Source organism: Mycteria americana, chromosome 9 (assembly GCF_035582795.1).
Source record: "Mycteria americana isolate JAX WOST 10 ecotype Jacksonville Zoo and Gardens chromosome 9, USCA_MyAme_1.0, whole genome shotgun sequence".
In the NCBI taxonomy this organism is placed as follows: Eukaryota; Metazoa; Chordata; class Aves; order Ciconiiformes; family Ciconiidae; genus Mycteria; species Mycteria americana.
The window spans coordinates 25,169,563-25,190,950 of NC_134373.1; the positions used below are offsets into that span (position 1 = coordinate 25,169,563).

A 21,388-nucleotide genomic window follows, 5' to 3' on the forward strand; every position below is an offset into this window, starting at 1 on the left:
ATCACCTTCTTGCTCCTGGCAGTTTTGACACCTCGTAATCAGCCTGCTGCTTTTTCTCTTTCCCTATTTCTGATTTTTTTCTCCCCCTTCCTTCAGTTTTTTTTTTTTTAAATGCAATCCCAGTTGCCATTTGGATTGAGACTCCTCTGTTGAGTTAACCTTGTATGATTGCGGGGGAAAGGGGAATGTACGGTAGGGAGGAAAAGAAATCGCCTCCTCTGAGTCTCATCTGCTGAGTGAACCATGGGTGGGGGTAGGAGCATCTCGGCTTGATCCTCCAGTGCTTTTGTTCGTAAGGGGGAGCAGCCTCTCCTGAGCATCCTCTGAATTAATATTGTCTCGGATAGGGAAGGATCGCGTGCGGAGCGACTCCTCCGCTCAGTTAATGGAGAAAAGACTGCATTTCTGTTAGTTATCTGTTTAGTTAAATTCAGCAATATAAGGAGAGGATTTTAAAAGTAAGTTCACACGGCCAGGAAGCTCTCTCTTCCTCCCGGGTAGGCAGGGAAGGAAGGTAACTTCTCCTGAGCCTCTCAGAGTGAATTCACTGTGTTTGATGGGAGTGGGAAGAGAGCTGTGATTGGAGTGCGAGATGGCAGAGGGAACTTCTTCCCTTGTGATTCCAGAGAAATAAGAGATCTCAGTTAATGCTCTGGTGATTTCTGTGAGATCTTAAAAAACAGAGGACTCCTGGAATCTGTCATAGGAGCGTTTTCCTCTCCTCTAACAAGCACTGACAGTCTAATTACTGGAGCTACGAGCAGCTGTCGAGTTAGCCGGAGAGACAGCGGAGCTGCGTGTGCTCCGCCCGGCCGCCGGCCCTCTGAGCCCTTGCGCCGGGCTGAGGCGGCCGCCGCGCCGCACGCAGCGTGCCCCCAGACACCGCCCGAACGGCAAGCGGGGCGGCGGCCACCCTTGCTTTCCGGTCCGAACGCGAGTTCCCGGGAATGCGGGCTGGCAGCGTGGGGCTTCACGCGTCGCGTACCGTCCGCGCGGGGCGGCGGGAGAAGTGAACCCCTGCGGGAGCCCGGAAAGCAGCTCCAGCCCCGGGGCTGCGCCGGGAGAGGAGGAATTCGGTAGTGCACCTTGGCACGAGCCCGCTGCTCTTTCTTTCCTCTCAAGTTCCGCTTCCTTCCCCCGGACTTACGGTCATTATTTTTAATGAAGTCCCACTTCCCATTTGGGTTCAGCCTCCTCTGCTGAGTTGAGCTCGTGTGGAAGGGGGAGCGGAGGGGAGAAATACTGAGCCTCCTCTGGTGAGTGTAATAACGCAGATGTCCCTGCTGGCAGCAGCAGCCTCCTCCAGGAAAGCTGTATGAGTGGGGCCCACTCAGGGACCGCACTCGCCTCCCACTTTGAGTCGCTCACAACTGCTTAGCGTGAGATTGATTTATTTATTTATTTTTAACCCAGGCTGGTGCCCCTCGCAGCGGTCCGATCGGTGAGCCTATCTGGATGCCCTCGGGCAGCAATAGTCCTAAGCACACAAAATGAAACAGCTTCCTAAGACGCCGCGCTAGGCAGGAGCGCTCGTAGCGGGAGACGGACGGGTTCTGCTGGTCGACGAGGCTTTGGACAATCGTGTGCCCTCCACTTGCCCCCCCGCCTTCCCCCGGCTGCAGGGGAGGCCGCAGCTCTGCAGGCAGAGCGGGGGTGCCAGGCTGCCTCCGGCAACACCGAGCCGCGGCCCAGCGCGGGGACTCGGGCTCGGCGCAGGGTTCCCTTCTCTGCCAGCAGAAGAGCGCTCGGGGAAAACGCGCCCGTGCACGGGGGGGGGGGGGGGGGGGGGAACAGATGACTTTATTTTCTTTAAAGGTGATTCGCAGTTTGCTCAGCTCTTACTAACGTGAGCTCTTGAGCTCGAATTTCACGGCTGAGAGGACAAGTCGGTTTTGTGTCGGGCTGGCTGGAGATGTGCGAATCCCTTTCTCTCCTCCCAATCCTGGAACTTCTGCCTCTCCCAAGAACCACCCCCAGCCGTGCTCTCCGGGGAGGTACTTCACACGCCGCACGGCGAGTCCAGGGGTGAACGTAGCCTCCTCAGCGCTGGGTACCGGCGGGGGTTTAGAGCTGTTAATAGTAACAACTCTTTCTCCAGGTCACGTAAGAGACATGCACTGTACAGTGCTGTTTATTACAGTACACACTGTTGACAGCCAGTCACAAACATGAGATGTTTAAAATAGAGAAAATAATTGCAGAAAAATCCATTTCTAAAAATTATGCAGGTGTTAATTCTTCCAGAAATTGGTCACCTGAGAACAGAACTTTAAAGAGAGAAACTGCTGTGCTTTGCTGCTATGAAAATGTTAATGCTAATTATCAAATATCAAGACTAAAACCTATATTCAGTTCAAAAATGCAAAAAGCTCCGAGTCACCCTTTATCATTAATTTAAATTACTTAGTAAACCCCCCCCGTTTGATCCCAATAAATCCAGAAAATGTGCGAACTTTATCAGAATGCAATGTTTCAACTAAACACAAATTTAAATTGCATTGAGAAAGCCACTAAGCATATTCAGGTTAAAAATGAAGTCACTGAGATTTGGGTGATTAGGTTTTCCCCTTTCCTTTCTAGGCTGTAACCGACTTGAGCAATCCTTCATAGCAGACCAGAAGGAATGGGAAATAATCTTTGGTATTCTTAGTTTTAGGGAAAGTTTAACCTTTTCTCACTTTATCCTTCATACTAATATAACCTTTTCCATGAAAGTATTTTTACTAATTATTAATGCTAGAAAGGTACGTGAACAAAATTGTAATTTCTTTATAACATGTAACAGATATCCATCAAATTGCTACCGTTACATTTTGGCAAAAGGGTCATTTATGTGCTGTGTTTGATTACTCTCTCTAGTAAACAATTCATCTGGGAAAGTCAACCATTAATTTATGTTACTAGTGAATAAGCCTGTCCAAATTTTGGCACACCTGGCATTCAGTTACTGTGATGATTTTACAAGAGTCTGAATTAAAAGGTTCACTAGTGTAAGTTAAATTTGGAAATTTTATAACAGAAATGAAAATGAGAGCCTACTTCTCTTCCTGTTTACTGCAAGGAGAACATAATCACATCACTGGATATTGAGAAAAAAATCCTATCATTACACCAATTTCCCCAGCCAGATTAAGGCGTTAATCCTGCAAGTCTACACTCATAATCATGACTTTGGGCCTATTCAGGCAATGATTAATTGCAAAAAAAGAAAAAAGGAAAAAAAAAGAAAAAAGAAAAAAGGTGTTTAACATCACTCTCAAAGGTGATATTAAAGCATAACAAGCAATAATGTGAATTACAGTACTGAGTGACTTACAGTTTCATTTTACCTTGTCAAAGGACAATTAAAAATGTGCTTATCTGACAATTTCAGTCATGTGTTCTTGTTACAAGAAGTCTTAATTCTTAACATATCTATTGAAAAAAAAAATCAAATGTATGCAAAAACAGTGATCCATTGAATTCTCATACATTAAGACTGTACTTTAAAGTGGGAATTCAGATGCCGAAGAAAATCTTCCTTAGATGTTATAGATGGTGGGAAAACTTCTCGACAGAATTCACATATTCCACAGTGATTCAGTTCAGAGTCTGTATAAGCTTGTGCCAGCAAATCATTGTCTCGAGGCTGCCAAATGAGCTAAAAGAAACAGAAAATTATTATTGCTGTGGTTTACAATGTGGTTTACATTATGCTGTCATTTATATTTATATAAAAAAATACCTGCCTCTTTAAACTAGGTGTCCTTTACACCTGCCTGGCCAGACATTAACTAGAGAGTTCTCATTTAAGAAAAGCAAGATAGGACTTTGGTTTTTTTTTAAGTTCTATAAACATAGTATCCTTGCAGATACTTAAAATGCCTTGGTATCTATTAATGATAAATATTGCTATGAGCAGAAGTCTGTAATATCAGTCTGATACATATTAAGGCTTTTCTTCAACTTTGCATTTCAGTATTTTACTGCACGAGCCATAGTACGCAATAGCCATTTATCAGAAATGAGAAAACACATTTTTACCTTAGAATAAAATGTTTCTTGTACAGAGTTAATATGAATCATCTTTTATTTCTATTCTTATTGACACACAACTAGTTTTCAGTTTACTTACAAAATTACTAGAGCAATGTCATATGGCTTAAGTTACTTATTTGCTCTGACTGTCTTTTAGTGTAAATGTGTCTCAAATAATCTGTTTTGGGATTCCTTCTGCCATTGCAGCATCAGACTCGTGGGACCATCTGAATATCTATCCATGCATTCAGGCAATTCTGTAAACTATGCTAAATTTGGTTCAGTAGCTGTACTGGTCTTGGTCCCTGAGCTAGTTAGTTTAAAGCCAGCAAGTCTGTTTAGCTGACACTGCAGTTCAAGAGAGTTTAGCTTGATACATACTTTAAGTCAGAGTGTACACTAATTATTTAGCGTCATACCAACTAGGAATCAAAAAGTCTTCTATCAGTTTTCAAAGTGAAGTTAAAAATTAAGTTTCATTACTTCAGTATTAGCAACACAAGATAAAATACATAGTTATGTTATATGGCCAGTATGGTTAGGTTTTGAGTAAATTGAAAAATAAATGTATACTGCTGCGACTGCAAAGTAGACAGAATGGCAGCAAGCTGGTATGAGCTCTATGTGGGGATGGAACCCAGAAGAGAAGAGCGCCCTACAGTTTTTTTGGCTCCGTTTTCTTCTCTCTTGCTTCACTCACACATGGAAAGGCAAGCAAGAATACTTTAGAAAGTAGTTTCTTTAGAAGTTTTAAATTTCTTGCTATCAATACTTACCCAAGAGTTTTAATTTTCAGCTCTTATTCAAATTTCATTATGCCAAATAGTTAGAATCTATTGTTTATTCCTCCCATGGTAACTCTCGGTACAACTAACCTGGCTCTCATAGTGGTTAAACCTTCTTTTGAAACCAGCTAAACTTCTTGGAGTCAATTTCCTGTCCATTCCCTGTTTAAACAGTGTTTAGCTTATCAGATAGCAATAGCAGATTTACTGTCTTTCATTATGGTCAGCAATCCATATAATTAAATTGACTAATTAGTAATTAAGTGCAATCACACCACTTTTTTCAGCTCAAAGAGTCTACTTATTGTATGTTGCTGGTGTAAATTGCATATTAAATCTATCTAGACACTGACACACTTAAACATCCCTACAGAAATGTGTTTAGAATTACTTGTTTCTAATATCTTACGATGTAAAGCACGATTTGAAAAAAGAGAAAATAGTATTGTAAAAACCACACAAAGAACATAGTAAGATTTCTAATCTTGGAAGCGCAACAAGGGGAGGTACTCATTCAGCGACCCACTGAGGCAGGCACTTAACTTCCATTTCTTTCTTTGAGTGTTAAGAATGTGCTTAATATGCTTTTCAGAATAGGGATATATTTAAGCAGATGTTCCATTTAAAAAACATTAATATGCAGATTAAGATCAATAGACATGCTTTTAAAATAATTAACATTCTTAGAAATATTTCTGGTGGAAACAACCCCCTCAAACTGTGAATACTGATAAACACATGCATCTATATGCAACTCTCAGTTAAATGTAGTCTGTACAATCCTAGGTCCACTAATATCCATGTTTATTTTAATCTGCTGCTCTTTTCAGTCACATGTTTTTTTAAAAAGTTACATCCTAAGAAAACAGTACTGAGTTTTCACATTTAGTATCCACATAGAAGGAAAGAGCTAAATTTATTACAGCAACTGAGAGCAGTTCCAAGAACTTACTGTTGCCAAATCTATTGCATTTATGGGGTTTTCCATTTTATAAGTTAACATATGTAGTAAATACTTGAAAGTTTTATCTACACTAGGGGGAAAAAAAAATCAGGTATATAATTCCTTCCTATGGGAGCTTCAGCAGTGGCAGGGATGATGGAAGCCGTAAGCAGTGTAACTACTCCTTAGAAAGGTGGTAAAAATACTAAGAACAAGTTTATGCATAAATTTTGCTAAGGTTAATACAGTTGAAAGGGCATATATAGAAGTAACTTTTTTAAAAAATTAGTATTTTAATCAACAAATATATTATCTGTGAATCAAATCTTTAGCACAATTAACAGTCAGAAAAAACTATAAAGCTGAGTCCAATTGACAGGGAAAAATACTTAAAAGCCTCTTTTGAAGGCAGCTGAATAAAGGTGATGGATGTTTAAAGATATTGATATACACAGATATGTATTCAATGGATTCTGAAGTAATATTGGCTTGTTTCAAACAAGCTTCTGTATAAGCTATAACATTCTAATTGATGTCCTGTATGTTCTACAGTGCTATTGTAGATATCACTTACAAATACCGAAACAGTTCACCATTGCCTTTCTTTTCTCCAAGTGTTAGCATTATTACATTTTCTCCACAAAGTAGATAATTTACATTTTACATGATGGCTCCAAATTAATTTCCTTATTCTGCAGAAATACCAATGATCAAACCAAAGGCTTATTGCTATTCAACCGCAATTCTTCTCTACTTTTTAAGCTGCATATTCCCCTATCAATTTATAATCACATACCAGCTGTTTCACTTGCTGTAATATACAATGCAGGGTGCCATCTATTGAAAAATGAATACACAGACTAACTAGTAAAAGAACAAGCTGGGGAGGGAATACAGAAAAAGAGGATAGTAACAAGAAATGGAGTGAATGCTTCACAGCTCCACAGGAATTCTACCAGTGATAAAATAAATGGTTTAATTTAACTCAGTCACAACTTTAACTGAGGATCCAATGAAAAATAAAGCACAATAAAACCGGTGATTAGTAAGTTGGTATAGAATTGAGATCTCCTACATTACAAGTAGGTGTTTAAAATCCATTTTGAAAAATCAGGCTTATAGTTTAAAATACAATGATATAGAACAGCAAACTTTCCATGCTTTAAACTTTTAATCCAAAACCGGTTTGCAATAGAAAATTAAACCAGACTGGGTATGCTTTAGGAGAAGAACACATCAACACTATCTTGTCCTACAAATGTTTTCCAAATGCTAATTTTGCATGTCATGCAGTGGCCAAATTGAGAGGTAAAGCCCTTCTGCTGCATGTACCTTGTCATTAGCAAAGAACACAAACCCACATCAATGTAAATAGTAAAAATATGCCAAATCCACCCTCACAAAATTCCTAAATATCATTATTTGCTTATTCTTGAAAAGCTGTCCTCTCACAAGGTGTGAGAAAAGCCACAGAAATGTAAAAAAATCAGCCTATAAAGGTCCATAATAATTTTGCCAACAATTTCAGTTGAGACAGGATGTTACAGAAAAGAAGCAAAGTATTCAGAGATGTGATTGTCAGAACCTGCTGAAATGTTTTTCTGCATTACAGCAACTGGGCCTTGCTTTCAGAACCTCCCATGGACTTCAAGTAGCTATAACTGAAATTCAAGCCCAAAGTACTTACATAAACCTAAAATAAAGTATTTTAGTGAACTTCCCTTCATTTGAAAAAATAAACCTGCTGTCCTCCTTGACTTGAAAAATTTTAAGTCTTCTTAGAGGGGAGGAATAGGGTGCTGTTTATACCTCACATCGAGATAAAAAGTAGATCATTTTTCCACAGTGAAGTATTTATCTGTTCAGCTTTTTAATTAGTCCATTTGTCATATTCTCTGCTGTACATTAAAAACAATTAAAACAATTATATGCCCTATTCAGCTGAGATCAAGGGTAGAAAGAAAGCAATCTAGGGGGCAACTTACGATTAATGACAGCTTTGAAATAGATATAGAAGCAATTAATATCTAAATGAACTGAAATTTGTGCAAGCATATCCAATACTTACATCTGCTTAAATTCCTGCCCTTTCACTGGCACAGTGCCTTGTACACATACTTCAGTATCAGGAAGAACTGACAAGAGATATTGTCTTAAAAAAAGACTGATGAGATACCTCATAGAATATATTAACCCTGTCTCAAAGATCTTTGCACAGTGGTTGTCTGAATCATTACCATTTTTTGAAATGTACAGTATTTATAGAAAGATACCTGATGAGGACCTCTGACGGTTGTCCCAGCAGCTTCTAAAGAAGGAAAAATTACTTCAGGTACACCCTGGTTTGTGTGCTTAGGTACAAATGTGAAACCGGTGTCTGTTGTTTTTAAACATGTTTTGTCACAGGTATTTTCTGTGGGCATGTTTGCATGATTTAGGGGGTTTGTTTTGTCAACAGTAGTTAAGCTTTGTAAAGCTGAGGTCATGAGATCAACTCCATGAGCTTCAAATGAGTTAGGTTCCAATTTACTGAGGTTAACAGCACGGTCTCTGTGCTCCAGGTTAAAATGATGATCTTGAAGCATGTTTTCAGCTATACCAGTACAAGGAACTGTTGGTTTTTCCTGACTGCTCTGCAAGAAAGCAGAGTCATTGTCTGTAGGTGGAAACTTGACATTAAATTTAGAAAGTGATTCTACAGAGTTGTTGTCCTCATCTTGGCCCACTCCTCTTGGTGTGATAGATGTGATGCATGATGCACCTCTATTTATATCCTTTATAACCCGAGGCTTAAAAAGCTCTTCTGCTTGTTCATCAGTTTTATCAGTACACTGTATAGGCATGGAAAACTGTATTTCTGTGAAGAAAGAATGAAGAAAACATTAAATAGTCCACTGAAGTATAGTTATTAAGGGTGTGGTGTTGGGGTATTTTTCCTGAGAGGTTTTTTATCTTCCTTCTTGGCTTTTTAACCTTTATTTTTTCTCTTTGAAATCAGTTTGAGGCGTAGTTCTCTTTCACAAACATTAGCTCTGACACAAAAACTATCAGAACAGAAATAAAAGGAAATAATTCTGTTCTAATAATTCTATTTCTCTTTGATTTATGGCTATAAACATTTTCATTGCATTGAAAATTATGTTGTCCCATACTCTTAACACATACTTGCATATATTTACTGAAGTGTTCTGGCAGAAATAGAAGCTGGAACCAAACCCATTTCACATGGTGCCAAGAACATGCTAGGCGCCATGAGCATGATTTTAGAAGGTATTCAGGTACCAAACTCCCATTGGTTTCCAAATTAGGTAAATATTTAAACTGAATAACTATTCAGAAGTGGGAGCATATTTTCCCTCTGTTTTGAGAATTCCCCCTTCATTTTTGGCACTTTATTAACAAAAATGGTAATAATATATATGGTCACTCCTAATCAGGTGAGAGAATAACTTCAGTACACATTTATTGTACAGCAGCCTTCTGACATCACTCAGGTACTGCAGTTATGTGGGCCACAGAAGTAAAAGAAATCAAGCAGATGAAATCTATATAATGTATAGCTTTTCACACAGCTGAGTTAGGCACTTATTTAAGGAAAACAAATCCATTCTGAATTAAGTTGCCAAGCACTCAACCCCCAAAATTCCCACCCTCAAATAATAAAGTTTAGTAGTGTACAATCAGAATATAACAATACAGTTCAGACATAGCAATTTGAAGCCACAAGCTACACATTAGCACTTCATGTAACAAAACTTCAGTAATGGTATAACCTAAATAGAAGCAAGTGCTGAAATCGGCGTCTTTTGCTTCAACCACATAAGTTTTGCAGGTGTTTTTTGAAATCACTTAGGAGTCTGATCCTACTATTAAGAAAAGCTAGTAGGGAATACCCGTAATAGCTTACATTATATTAAATGTAAGCATTAGCAGAACCGGACATTCAGGATCTCTTCCAGTTGCAACAAAAGTCAAGCCTTTCTTTTGTTTTCAGGAAGTGTTGGATTAAGCTCTTGTCCCATGTAACAAACCAGTATTCAAAAGTCTGCACAAGGAAGTCTAGAAAATAAGTCCTCTGACTCTCCTCAGTCCGGCAGTTTTCCTCTAACAGATATGGGGCTAGAGACATTCATAACAGACATCTTTTGAACTGACAGCTAAATTAAAAGCAAGCAAGTGCTGTCATTCACAGTATGATGGGATATCACATGTAGTAAGTGCCTGCCTCTCACTCCAAGGGACAAAACAATTACAAGAGCCATTGATGTGATGACTGTCTTTTATAGCATGTGATTTGGAGCATTCGTCATAGAATGCCAAAACTGGCGGTGTGTTTTCTTGGTGAAATACTGAGCACCATGTGAACAGACTTGAAAAAGGCAGATGGTAAACAGTGGAAGTACTTCTATGTATGTGTAATTTACAGTATTTTCAAATATAAAGCAAAGCTTTCAAACAGTTGAATCACAATAAGAGCTTAAGTATGATATTACCAGTTTCAGGTTCTGGCTTTATCTTAAATTTACTCAGTTGGTCTGTTTGTTCTCTGGCTAGCATACATATTCGATGACACTCTTCTTTCATGTCCTGGAAAATAGTCTCCAGATTCTCCCTGGAAGATCAAAATTGTAAATTAAAGAGTCAACCAATTCAGCTTGTTGTGACCTTTAATCTAGTCACACCCACAAACCAGAGAAAAACAATAGTGTAAGTTACTTTTCTTGGATACCTTGTTCCTCAACATATGTATACATATTTTTGTTCTCCTCAGTAAAAGCAAGCAGAAAGGAAAAAGAAAATGTTGTCAAAGAGCTGTTTAGTCCTACCATACACACATACATTTGAGCTTAGGGCCTGACCCTGCAAGGACCCCCCCCAAAAAAATCCAGCCTTTACATTTCTTTCAGTTCCCTCAGGTATTTTGTGGAACAGCTTATCTTTCACAAGGGTACTGTTTCTATCTCATTCTAGGGAAAATAAGATGCTGCTGCTGTGAACATTAATTGTTTTCCACTGTTTTCTGTGCGCTTCAGACTTTGCAGGAGAAGGAACACACAAGCATTTGTTACTGTTCCTTCCTTCTCTGTCTACCTGACATGTTGGAGAGGGGCTTGTGAACTCATTCCTTTTCTGTTTTATACAATATCACGTGATTTTACCTTTTATTTTGAGGGATTTTTTAAATTATATCTTTCCAGAGTATCATATGGACATCTGATATTTAGTTGTCTGCACTGAGAATGGTAAAAATAGTTCTTCGTGCTGGTGTGAGTTTTATTTGCCCAAAGGCACGACGTTACTCAGTTACTGATTCACCACAAAATTCCATTGTGAAATTTTGATGAATTTGCTGAGTAATTTATATTTCTAAGCACAGTATCATGGATTTGATAAAATGAACTTCAAGGATGAAAAAGTGAAGTTGGTGACAAACTGGATTTGTGTTCTCTCTTGCATCTTCATATCAAAAGAGCTCAAAAGGGCTGCTCTTTAATCCAGTTAATTGTTTTCCTTTTTATTGCTTATTCATATAGCAATCAGGAGTGTCACAAGCTGTGTTCCTAATTCTGCTGTGCTTCTCTTTTTGAAGACACAAATGTCTATTTGTATCTCATTTGAAATAAAAAATCTACAGAAGGACTTAAAGTTGCTACTGTTAACACTTACATTCTGACCACTTTTCAGGTGTTTTGATAAATAAGAAATTAAAAAGACTCTTAACACAAGTTTCTAATCGGAGCTTTAAAATATATGTATGATGAGATGAATTGGTCTTAACTTGCTAGATGTTTGTGATACTATAATCTTACTAGTGTAAGATTACCAGTAATCTTACCAGTCACATACCTCTTTCCAAGAAAACAGTAAAGTAAGGGAGCTATTTGAGAGGAGGGAGACAGAAGATAGGTAAAGGTTTTTCATTTTTTAGATATAAATCAGTAAAGATAAAAAAGCCTTTATCACATCACAGTCTTATTTCCTCTCTTTCTTGTTATAAAGCAGTAGTAAGTCAGACTAAAGATCCACGTAGTTCACCTAGCCTATGTTTGAGAGTGGCCAAAAACAGATGCCTAAGCAAGAGTATAAGACAGAAAGAATTTATGATACTTTTCCCTAATACTCTCCTAGTCTCACCTTAGAGAATCTTCTACTTGACCTCAGCAAAATTGTTAAAAGTGGTATTACTGCCTATCCTGTGAAAAATGCAAACCTAAGACTTTGGTCAATATTTTTCCCAAAACACTGGCAGAAGAGGGAATACATGCTTAGGAAATATACTGCTTTTAGTTCCTTGGTCATAGCAAGGGCTGGCTGGCTTCAGCTTACAGATAAACCTGGTTTCAAACTCTCTCATTTAGGATGGATCAGGCCAAGAATTATTTCTTCATGCTGACTATCAGACCTCCTCCTGGCAGTGCAGCAGGCTCCTCTGCTATGCTGCCATCAGTTAATCCATTATGGTTGTACATTCCTGTTCTGAAGAGAGTTAATGCAAGGGAGTTAATGCTTACCCAAACCCCAGCATTAACATCCACTGCAGTTTCCCACAGAGTTTAACCTCCTGCTGAACCAAGTAGTTACTTTTCTTCCTCCCAACTTATCCCTACATACTTGCAAAGCCCCAGCTATGATTCTATATAGTTGCTGGCTTTATTACCTTCCCACACCAGCTCTTTGACCTCTGCTGCTCCCCCCCATCCATTTTTTAAGGTACCGTGTAGAAATGAGGAAAATAGCTGGTCTTATTTAATAGCAGAAAAGACAATTAAAAGCAATTTTAATAATACTGCGAAAGTATTTACCTTTCAGGCATAGGAGAAATACCAGAGATCCCTAGAGATAATTCAGGCTTATCTGGAACAACTTTTTTACTTTTTACCTTGAAGTAAAATATGGAAATATTGATCACAGGTTAGCATATTAATTTTGCTCTTCAACCTGGTATGAATAAAAATGTCATGGGATCCTTCACCTAGTCCTTCTGGAAGCTCTCAAAACATTCACAAAGTGACAAAAGCAGTTTTTTACTGTTTGTGTGAATTCCTGTTTTTAGTTTAACTTAGTAACTCACTGTGGCATTCCTCTGCTCATACTCCCTTGAAAGGAAACTGGTTCTAAGAATATTGCTTGACAGGAATTCTGTTTCAATCACATATAAGGTAAAATTATGTATCGTGTGTAAGCTTGTTAGTGAGGTATCCAGCTATTTTAGCTCTTAAAAATCAATTTATTCACTGGAATTTTCAATGAACACATCACAAGCTAGTATGTCGAGTTCTAGCAGGTTTTTAAATAAGTTATTAACTTTGACTACCACCTTGTGGTTCACTCTAGTATTACATAGTTTTAAATCTGCCAGGCATTAAGAAAAGTTTTTATAATAACCAGTCATTAAGCTGCAGTTCCACTAGATCTACATTACCAGATGGCCTGGGTACTTCACATGTGCTCCAAATCAGACACAGAACCTGATCATATATCTGCCAAATCAGCTGATTTCAATGATACACTGTTTATAATCACAGACCCATAGCCTACAGGTTTGTCTTACCTTGCACTAAAGTGCAACTGCAGCTTCTGTAGACACATTTGAGTGCCTTATGCCTAGCAACATGGGTTACAAATGCTTGCCACAGTAAGTTACACAATGCTTAGGAAGTCTAATAGCAACAAGTTATGTGTTGCTGTGCTCCTACCCTTACCTACCTTCACTTTAAATTAACTAGCTAAAATATGTTTATGTGGTTAGATTCACATCGATGACTGCACTCTAGCTATCCCACAAGGACAGAATAGCACTCTGGATGCTATTCTGTAACAGAAACAGGGTGGCATAAAAGTGAAAAAATCAACTCAATCTTGGTGAAAACTTCCAACTGAAAATTATAAAACAGAAATGCTATAAAACAGAAAGACTTTTCCCAAATACTAAAATTTTAATGACATAACATAAAATAATTAACACACAAACCAACCAATATGTATGTAATAGTTTGGTGTTCCCTATGTGCTTTATAGACTTTAACAATTTCCTAGTAATTATATAATGCTGAAGTTTAAAATCAGTTTCTTAGAATAATTAGTATAAACATGTTTGAAAGCAGTAATAATTTAAATTTTTTTTTTTTTCATTTTATCTCTACTTGGTTGCTTATCTTACCTCCCTTTTATATGTTGGCATCTGTATACCCTTTTGTGCTTCATTTAATTCTTTCAATTTGCTTTTCAGAGTTCTTATTTTATCTTCTTGGTTGGAAATAATAGATATAAGCTTCCTTTCCTTTTGATTGTTTTTGTCCTCAAGTTGCTTCAGCTTCATGCTCTCACTTTCTAACTGTTCCTAAAAAATAATTTTAGAAACACCAGTAGAATTAATAGACTTGAGGCTTGTGGAATATCACTATTCAGCAGTCTGGAATAAGCTAAATTAAGCTTTTGCAGCATAAGTAAGGGTCAGTCTTATTGATTACATTCTGAATTTTAAACTGGTAGTAAAGACCATCTACCAGTACACATAGATGTAACTCATCATAGATGATTACTCAAAACAACTGTATGTTCTGAATTTATGAAAGTCATATTAGTGCTTATAAAAAATAAAGACACTCTCTTGGTTCACTTACTATATCATTTACATTAACATTTTATGTACAATATATTGTATGTACAATATATAGAATAATATATTTCATTAATTTCAATCAATCTTAAACAATTTTGAAAAAGGTGATATTCTGCAGCTACCTTAATTTTCGAGCAGATCCAAGAATAGAATCATAGAATCACAGACTGTCTCAAGTTGGAAGGGACCCATAAGGATCATTGAGTCCAACTCCCTGCTCCTCACAGGACTACCTAAAACTAAACCATATGACTAAGTGCGTCATCCAGATGCTCCTTGAACTGAGAGGCTTGGTACTGTGACCACTTCCCTGGGGAGCCTGTTCCAGCAACCAACCACCCTCTCCGTGAAGAACCTTTTGCTAATGTCCAGTCTGAACTTTCCCTGATGCAGCTTCATTCCATTTCCTCGTCTCCTATTGCTGGTCACCAGAGAGAAGATCAGCACCTCCCCCTCTGCTGCCCGCCTTGAGGAAGCTGTAGACTGTGATGAGGTCACCCCTCAGCCTTCTCTCCTCCAAGCTGAACAAACCAAATGACCTCACCTGCTCCTTGTAAGTCTTGCCCTTGAAGCCTTTCACCATTTTGGTCAACCCCCTCTGGACACACTCTAATAGTTTGATGTCCTCATATTGAGGTGCCCAAACCTGCACACAGTACTTGAGGTGGGGCTGCACCGGTGCAGTGCAGAGTGGGACAATCACCTCCCTCAAACAGCTAGCTATGCTGTGCTTGACACACCCCAGGACACAGTTGGCCCTTTTGGCTGCCAGGGCACACTCTTGACTCATATTCAACTTGGCATCAACCCAAAGCCCCAGATATCTTTTTGTGGAGCTGCTCTCCAGCCTCTCATCCCCCAATTGGTATGTATAATCGGGATTACATTGCAAATATTGCAATGCTATAAAGATTTGTGAAATAAAAAGCAGTGGCTGGCCCCACTTTAACTATTCATCTGGTAATTAATGGAATTTTTATGTATGCGGGCTTTTTGGTGGAATGAAGAATATAACAATTTTTTTTTTAATATGCACAAAGACAGTCCTTGGATAATTTTCAAGAAACAACCTACGGTTAAAAACTGTGGCTATGAAAACCTTATAGTTGTCAGTTTATGAAATCTATAGAGACATTGATCTTGAACTGTATCAGGTGTCACAAAAAGTGGCCTGAAGCCCCATGTCTGTCTCTGCGAGAAGTAAGCCCAAAGGGTTAACCCTGCAAGAAGTAATGTAAGTGAAATGCAGTGAGATAGTCTGTAGGCAGGTAGGGCAAGGTGAAGAGGAAAGAAGGAAGTAAGTGCTTTTTAAAGAACATCTGTTTTATTTACAAATGGGACCTAAATAGGGTGAGGTTGTGCATTTGGAGATCAGGTAGGTAGGGGCTACTCTACTAGAGAATGACAGCCATGTAGGGATGGGTCCAGAGCCGGTCTACAGAGACACCAGGTGGTTAAGCATGGATGTGTGCATAGCAGCTGACACAACAGTTTAGCCTCAAAAAGTTATACTAGCTGGATAAAAAACCACAGAAAAACAGCTTTGAAGGCATTGGTTTTTTTCTTTAGTTTCAATTGTGACTTCGAATAGTAAATCTATGGTAAGAGCTTCAATGCAACTCCGGACTTGGGTGGTATCTCAGGGATCCAGATTAAGCCTCTTCTGCTCAGGGGGTTCAAAACATTGTCTAAAAATGGGATGTTTCTATCCCAGCAAAACTCCTCTCTCACCATCATCTGTAGATCTTACATATCCCATTCTTTCAACCTTTGAATTGACAAGGTATTTCTGCTTTAGGTGTTTCTAACTTCCGTAATCCTAACCCTTCTTCCATGCTTTGCACTTCTGGCAGGTGGTGTGGGGAATATATGTATAGTCCTAGGACAGATCATGAAACAGTTTCTATACTCTTCTACTGTGGAATCTGTATACATCATGGTAGATAAGAATCCAGGGAAGCAGATGAAAAAAAAAAACACAAACAGCAAAAGAGGAAAAAAAAGGAGAAAGATTTTTTTATATAGTTCTGGAAAAAAACAAATAAGAAGATTGAAGATTTTAGGCTAAAGAACCCATACATCATCTTCTATAACTGATGCTACAGCAGCTAGATTTCATTTTCTCAAATGGCACAACAAGAACATTAGGAAGAATTACAGTACTATGAGGCACAGAAAGTTCAAAGCAAGTTAAGGAAGTATCTGATGAATGAGAAAAGACAATCATATCTAATGATGTGGGAAAAAAAAACAATTTGTGTTAAGAGGAGATGGAGACATGCATAAAAGTATTTTTCACAGATCCAAAAATACTTTGAAGAAAGTTATAGCAGGGCCAGATGCTGGACATAATTTTATAACTATATACTTTTTCCATGTTCTTTAAAGACTACAAAGTCACAGTAGCTATAGTATGGGGAACTGCTTTTTGCCATTCCAGGAATGGGAAGGCAGTGATATTCTATGGTGGGGGTTCACAGACCCCAAGCCACCACAGAGCCATTATTTGGTCACAGGGCTCCCAAACATTCCACGGTCAAATTCCATTTCCCATTTAAAAAGCCTGTGGGATGCAGCTTCTCCTGTATTTTCCTTTGAAAATGATTTGCTGGAAATCCAAACACTTAGGAAAAAACTTATGTCAAACACAACACTTGCCCTTGAAGAAGAACTCCATCTTAAGGACAGTAAAATAACTCTTTCACTGAGCCTGTGATACAGGATCAATCTGCACACACATAATTTATCTGTTTGGGAATATTACAGCTCCAAATATGTGGGCTTTCAAAAGCTTTTGGATAACTGGGAGCACTGCAGTAATAGCCAGTAGTTCTCTTCCATTTCTCCTACATTCTCCTGCAGGAAGTGGGGACAAGATTTAAGCAAGCAATGAGAAAAGCCACGTGGGAACCAATGTGAGAAGAGCCATGCAACATGTTGCAATGAAGATATACCAGTACATACTGATTTAAATCATCATTCTTGTACACCGTCAGGATATCACACCAGGAAAAACACTGGAGAAACGATTACACTTTTTGGGATCTTTCAATAATACAGCCCTTCATAGCTTGATGATCTTACAGTTTCTAAATCTGACTGAGCTTGGGTGTTCACAACAATGTGGTAACATTTATAAACTGGCTGAAGTTTATAAAGCTAATGCCATGACAAATAAGTATGTCACACAGTTCATACCTGTTCAGTTAAGTACTTGGCCACACAATGGATCTTTTAAGCATGCTGGTATTAGCAGCCAGCAAAGAGGTTACATCTGTATTATGAACAGATCAATATCTTTTGGAGAGGCTTTACAGGACCAGAGTATAATTCAAGTTGGAAGGGACCTGAAGGGTTCTCGAGCTCCTAATCAAAGCAGGGTCAGTTACGATATCTGATCAGGTTACTCAGTTTGGTCTTGAATTCCCCAAGGATGGAGACTGTACAACCTCTCCGGGCAACTTTTCCAATGGCTGGCTCTCCTCATAGTGAAAAGTTTTCCCTTATTTCCAGTCTGAACCTTTCACGTTTCAACTGCCCATTGTGTCTCATCCTCTTGCCATCCACCACCATTAAGAGCCTGGCTCCATCTGCCTGATAACATCAATGTAGGTATTGGAAAGGTATTAGCTTCCCCTGAAGCCATTTCTTCTCCAGGCTGGACAAGTCCAGTTTCTGCAGCTTCTTCTCATGGGGTATGTACTCAAGCCCCCAACTATCTCAGTGGGGCCTTTGCTGAACTCACTCTAGTTTATCAATGTCTTTCCTGTACTGGAGGTCCCCAAACTGGATGTAGTATTCTAGATACAGTCCAATGAATGCTGAATAGAGGGAGATACTCGCTTCTCTGGGTGTGCTAGCTGTGCTCCTATTAATACAGCCCAGGAAGCTGTTGCCCTTCTTTTCTGCCAGCTCATGTTCAGCTTGCTGTCTAACAAGACTCCAGCTCCTTTCCAGCAGAGCTGCTCTAAACCCAGTCAGTCCCCAGACTGTACTGCTGCAAAGGCAGGTCCTTTTATTTTTCCCTGAAGTGTGCTATAATGGCCTGTTTCAGTGGCTTCCTAGAATAAACAAACTGTCAGATGGTTTCAAGGAAAAATACTATTCAGCTGATGAACTACTGTAAGTGGTCTCAGGGAATATTAACTGTAACTTTTAACAGTTTAACCACAAACTCTTCTTTATTATTGGGTAGAGATAACTTAAACAGATGAAGCAATAAGAAAAAAGGCTATTGCTACCAGAATTTCTTATATCAGGTACCAGCACCTAACTAATCCTACTGCATGCCAGCAGCAAAGAACAGTTAAGTGCATAAAATTGTCAGCTAGCATAAAATCATGAAGTACAGCTTTCTTTGCATCAAAGGTAGGAAACAAAAGTGACACTAGAGAAGCTGGTATTGACCAGAACATGCAACTCTACAAGACTGCTGCAGTAGCTGCTCTTAGTTACTTAAGTCATTTTAGCACCATAATTTTGAGCACAAAGATGACTACCATCCATCTGCCATTCCTCTGCTTATGTCCTGCACAAAAAAAGACCTAAACATTTATTGCAGGATTAATAGTTTTGTATACCATATGCATCATTCATTCCTGACACAGTTTCCTCCCCTTTTCCGTGGCACAAGAAATTCTGATCAACAAACTCCACACGGTGTTTAATGCTAAGGTTCTTGATCCAGGAAAATATGAACATGAGCATGTTTTCTTGTCACAGGTATTGACTTTAGCTTCATGTTTTACGGAGTTTACAAGGATTCTGATGTCTGACTGTACCTAAAACAGCATGCAGAAGAAGTTTTACTTGATATTGTCTAATCTCGCTTACTAAGGTTTTCTGTTTGCTGGGCAGCTTTGGCTCTGAAACAGTAACTGGATCCACATTCTTCCTAGTTAATAAAGTTTAGCCAGGCTGTACTCAAAAACACGCGGCAATTTAGGTCCCTTTGGTCTCCTCAAGCAGGGGACTGAAAAAATCTGATAATCTTGTACCACCAAGCCAATCTGGTCCACTCACCGCTTTCAGTGAAGATGAATGTGAACAAACAAACAAACAAACCCAAAACATTTTATGACACATTGGCAACAGAATTTGACAACAGCAGGTAAAATACACAAGTATGGCCACCTACTAGAAAACACAGAAAAGCTAACCCCTCCCTCATTTTGAACCTCTGAAATGTAAGCTCTAACCATGCACCTATTACAATAAATCCAGGATTTCTATTAATTTCACTGGAAGGCAGAATATAGTCCACTGAGAAATCCCATTTGACTTGGCAAAAGACACTTCCAATAGGTATTGATAAACCTAGGCACCTCCAGCCACGGGAGAGAATCTGAGTTTCAAGGAAGGACAGGAAGAAACAGCAACATTTTAACTTAAAGACCATAATCATAATTTATTACCTGGAACTGTACATTTTGCAAGCCTGAAATTTTTGGTGGACAAGTAGAATAAAGCAGTTAATGCAGTAGAGGATGAGGGCTGTAGAGATAATTTATTTGCTTTAGAGCAGAACGTGGACTGAATATGATTAGAAAAATACAGGCTTTCAAATAGAATAGTTGAGCTTCCAAATTTCAATAGCCAAAAAAGCCAATACTTTATTGAATTAGATACAACTATACTGGGTCAGTGACAGGATGATGGATTTTTGGTCTAACAGATGTCAAAATATGATGTCTAGGTAAGAGTACAAGAAAACAGGAGGCATTCACGATACATCCTTTAATAAATTCCCAGACCTTGTTAGTAACAGTTTCTATGTGTTTATTAACTCTCAACAGATTTCTCTTCCATTAAGTTGTCCAATTTTCCCTTGAAGCAGGAAGTTCCACTGGCTGACTACCTATCCTGTGAAGAATCAGCTCCTTTTGTATTTTTTTTTTTTTTTAATTTTACTTTATTTATTCAGAAAGTCAGAGAAGTGGGAACTCTTAGGTTAACTTGATGTGGTGATTTGCTACTGTTCATTTTCCCCAACTTGTTCCATACATTCATTCCATGCAGTTTACCTTTTTATCCATCATACATCAAAAGTTCTACATTTAAAAAGTGAAAAAAATGGCAGCTGCCATAAAAGCATATAAAGCATTTATCACAATAAAATTAATTTTCCGTCATCTTCAACAGGAAGTTGGGGTTATATGGTTCTCCTCCCCTGAGTTTATTCAATAAAATGAGGACTTGTGTACAGAGACTGCTGTGTATCTCCACTCATAGCCAGCCCATGAATGGCATGGCCAAGACACAGCCAAAGCTGACAGAAGTGTGCGTACCTCTGCTGTGCTGTCTGGACATCCTTGTATCACTCTTGCCAGGTTAACGGAAGCTTACTAGGCACAACACCAAACATTAGGGTCCTCCTTATATCGGAAGGATGGTGCAAAGATATCCACGTGCCTCTGCAGAAGCCAGCCTTGGTCCAGTCAAACATGTTTTCCTCAAGCTCCATGCTCTCAAAATTTACAGTAAGAGAGCTACTACATTCCCAATAACAGCAATATAGAGTAGGCTGGGTCAACCTGACTTTGCATGGGTTTAGATGTCTACTGATCCTCTCTGAAAAGATGTTATTTGTATAGCACCGTGCCTGGGTTTAAATGCAGACAGACTGTACAGTTGATAGTTGATTCTGCATGGAGTTATATCAGAAATATTTCTGTTCATGGCACTGATTAAGCAAAATCCAGATGAACTATCTATTGCTGAGAGGTAACTGCAATAACTGACTACACAAAAAATGCAGATAAAGACAAATAACTTACATTCCATTAAGAAAATAGCCCCTGAAATAATGATCCTAGCTTCTCATGCATTGCCTGTAATCTCCTCTATAGATCACAATTTCTCAGTGTTTCCCCATGAGAAGAGCAGATAACACAGCTTCCTTTCTCCTCCTCATTATATGACTAAGTTACTTAAAACTATTGTCCTTGAGCAAGCATTCAGAAACAAGAGTATGAAATATTAGACTTGGTCACAAGTTGCACAGGTTGCACAAGTTGCAGA

The 21,388-nt window shown here is 38.8% G+C and overlaps 1 protein-coding gene across 3 annotated transcripts in view; it reads right to left on the minus strand.

Moving 5' to 3' along the window:
* Nucleotides 1-2,115: 2,115 nt before the first annotated feature.
* TANK (TRAF family member associated NFKB activator) overlaps nt 2,116-21,388 on the minus strand; it is a 29,754-nt gene continuing 10,481 nt past the window's right edge. For all 3 annotated transcript variants that reach the window (XM_075511357.1, XM_075511356.1, XM_075511358.1), the window contains 5 exons: nt 13,907-14,086; nt 12,549-12,625; nt 10,239-10,357; nt 8,019-8,602; nt 2,116-3,640 (listed from right to left, as the gene is read on the minus strand). In XM_075511357.1, coding sequence (XP_075367472.1) covers nt 3,473-3,640; nt 8,019-8,602; nt 10,239-10,357; nt 12,549-12,625; nt 13,907-14,086 — 1,128 coding nt within the window. In that variant the 3' untranslated portion in view covers nt 2,116-3,472. The remainder of the gene's footprint in view (nt 3,641-8,018; nt 8,603-10,238; nt 10,358-12,548; nt 12,626-13,906; nt 14,087-21,388) is intronic.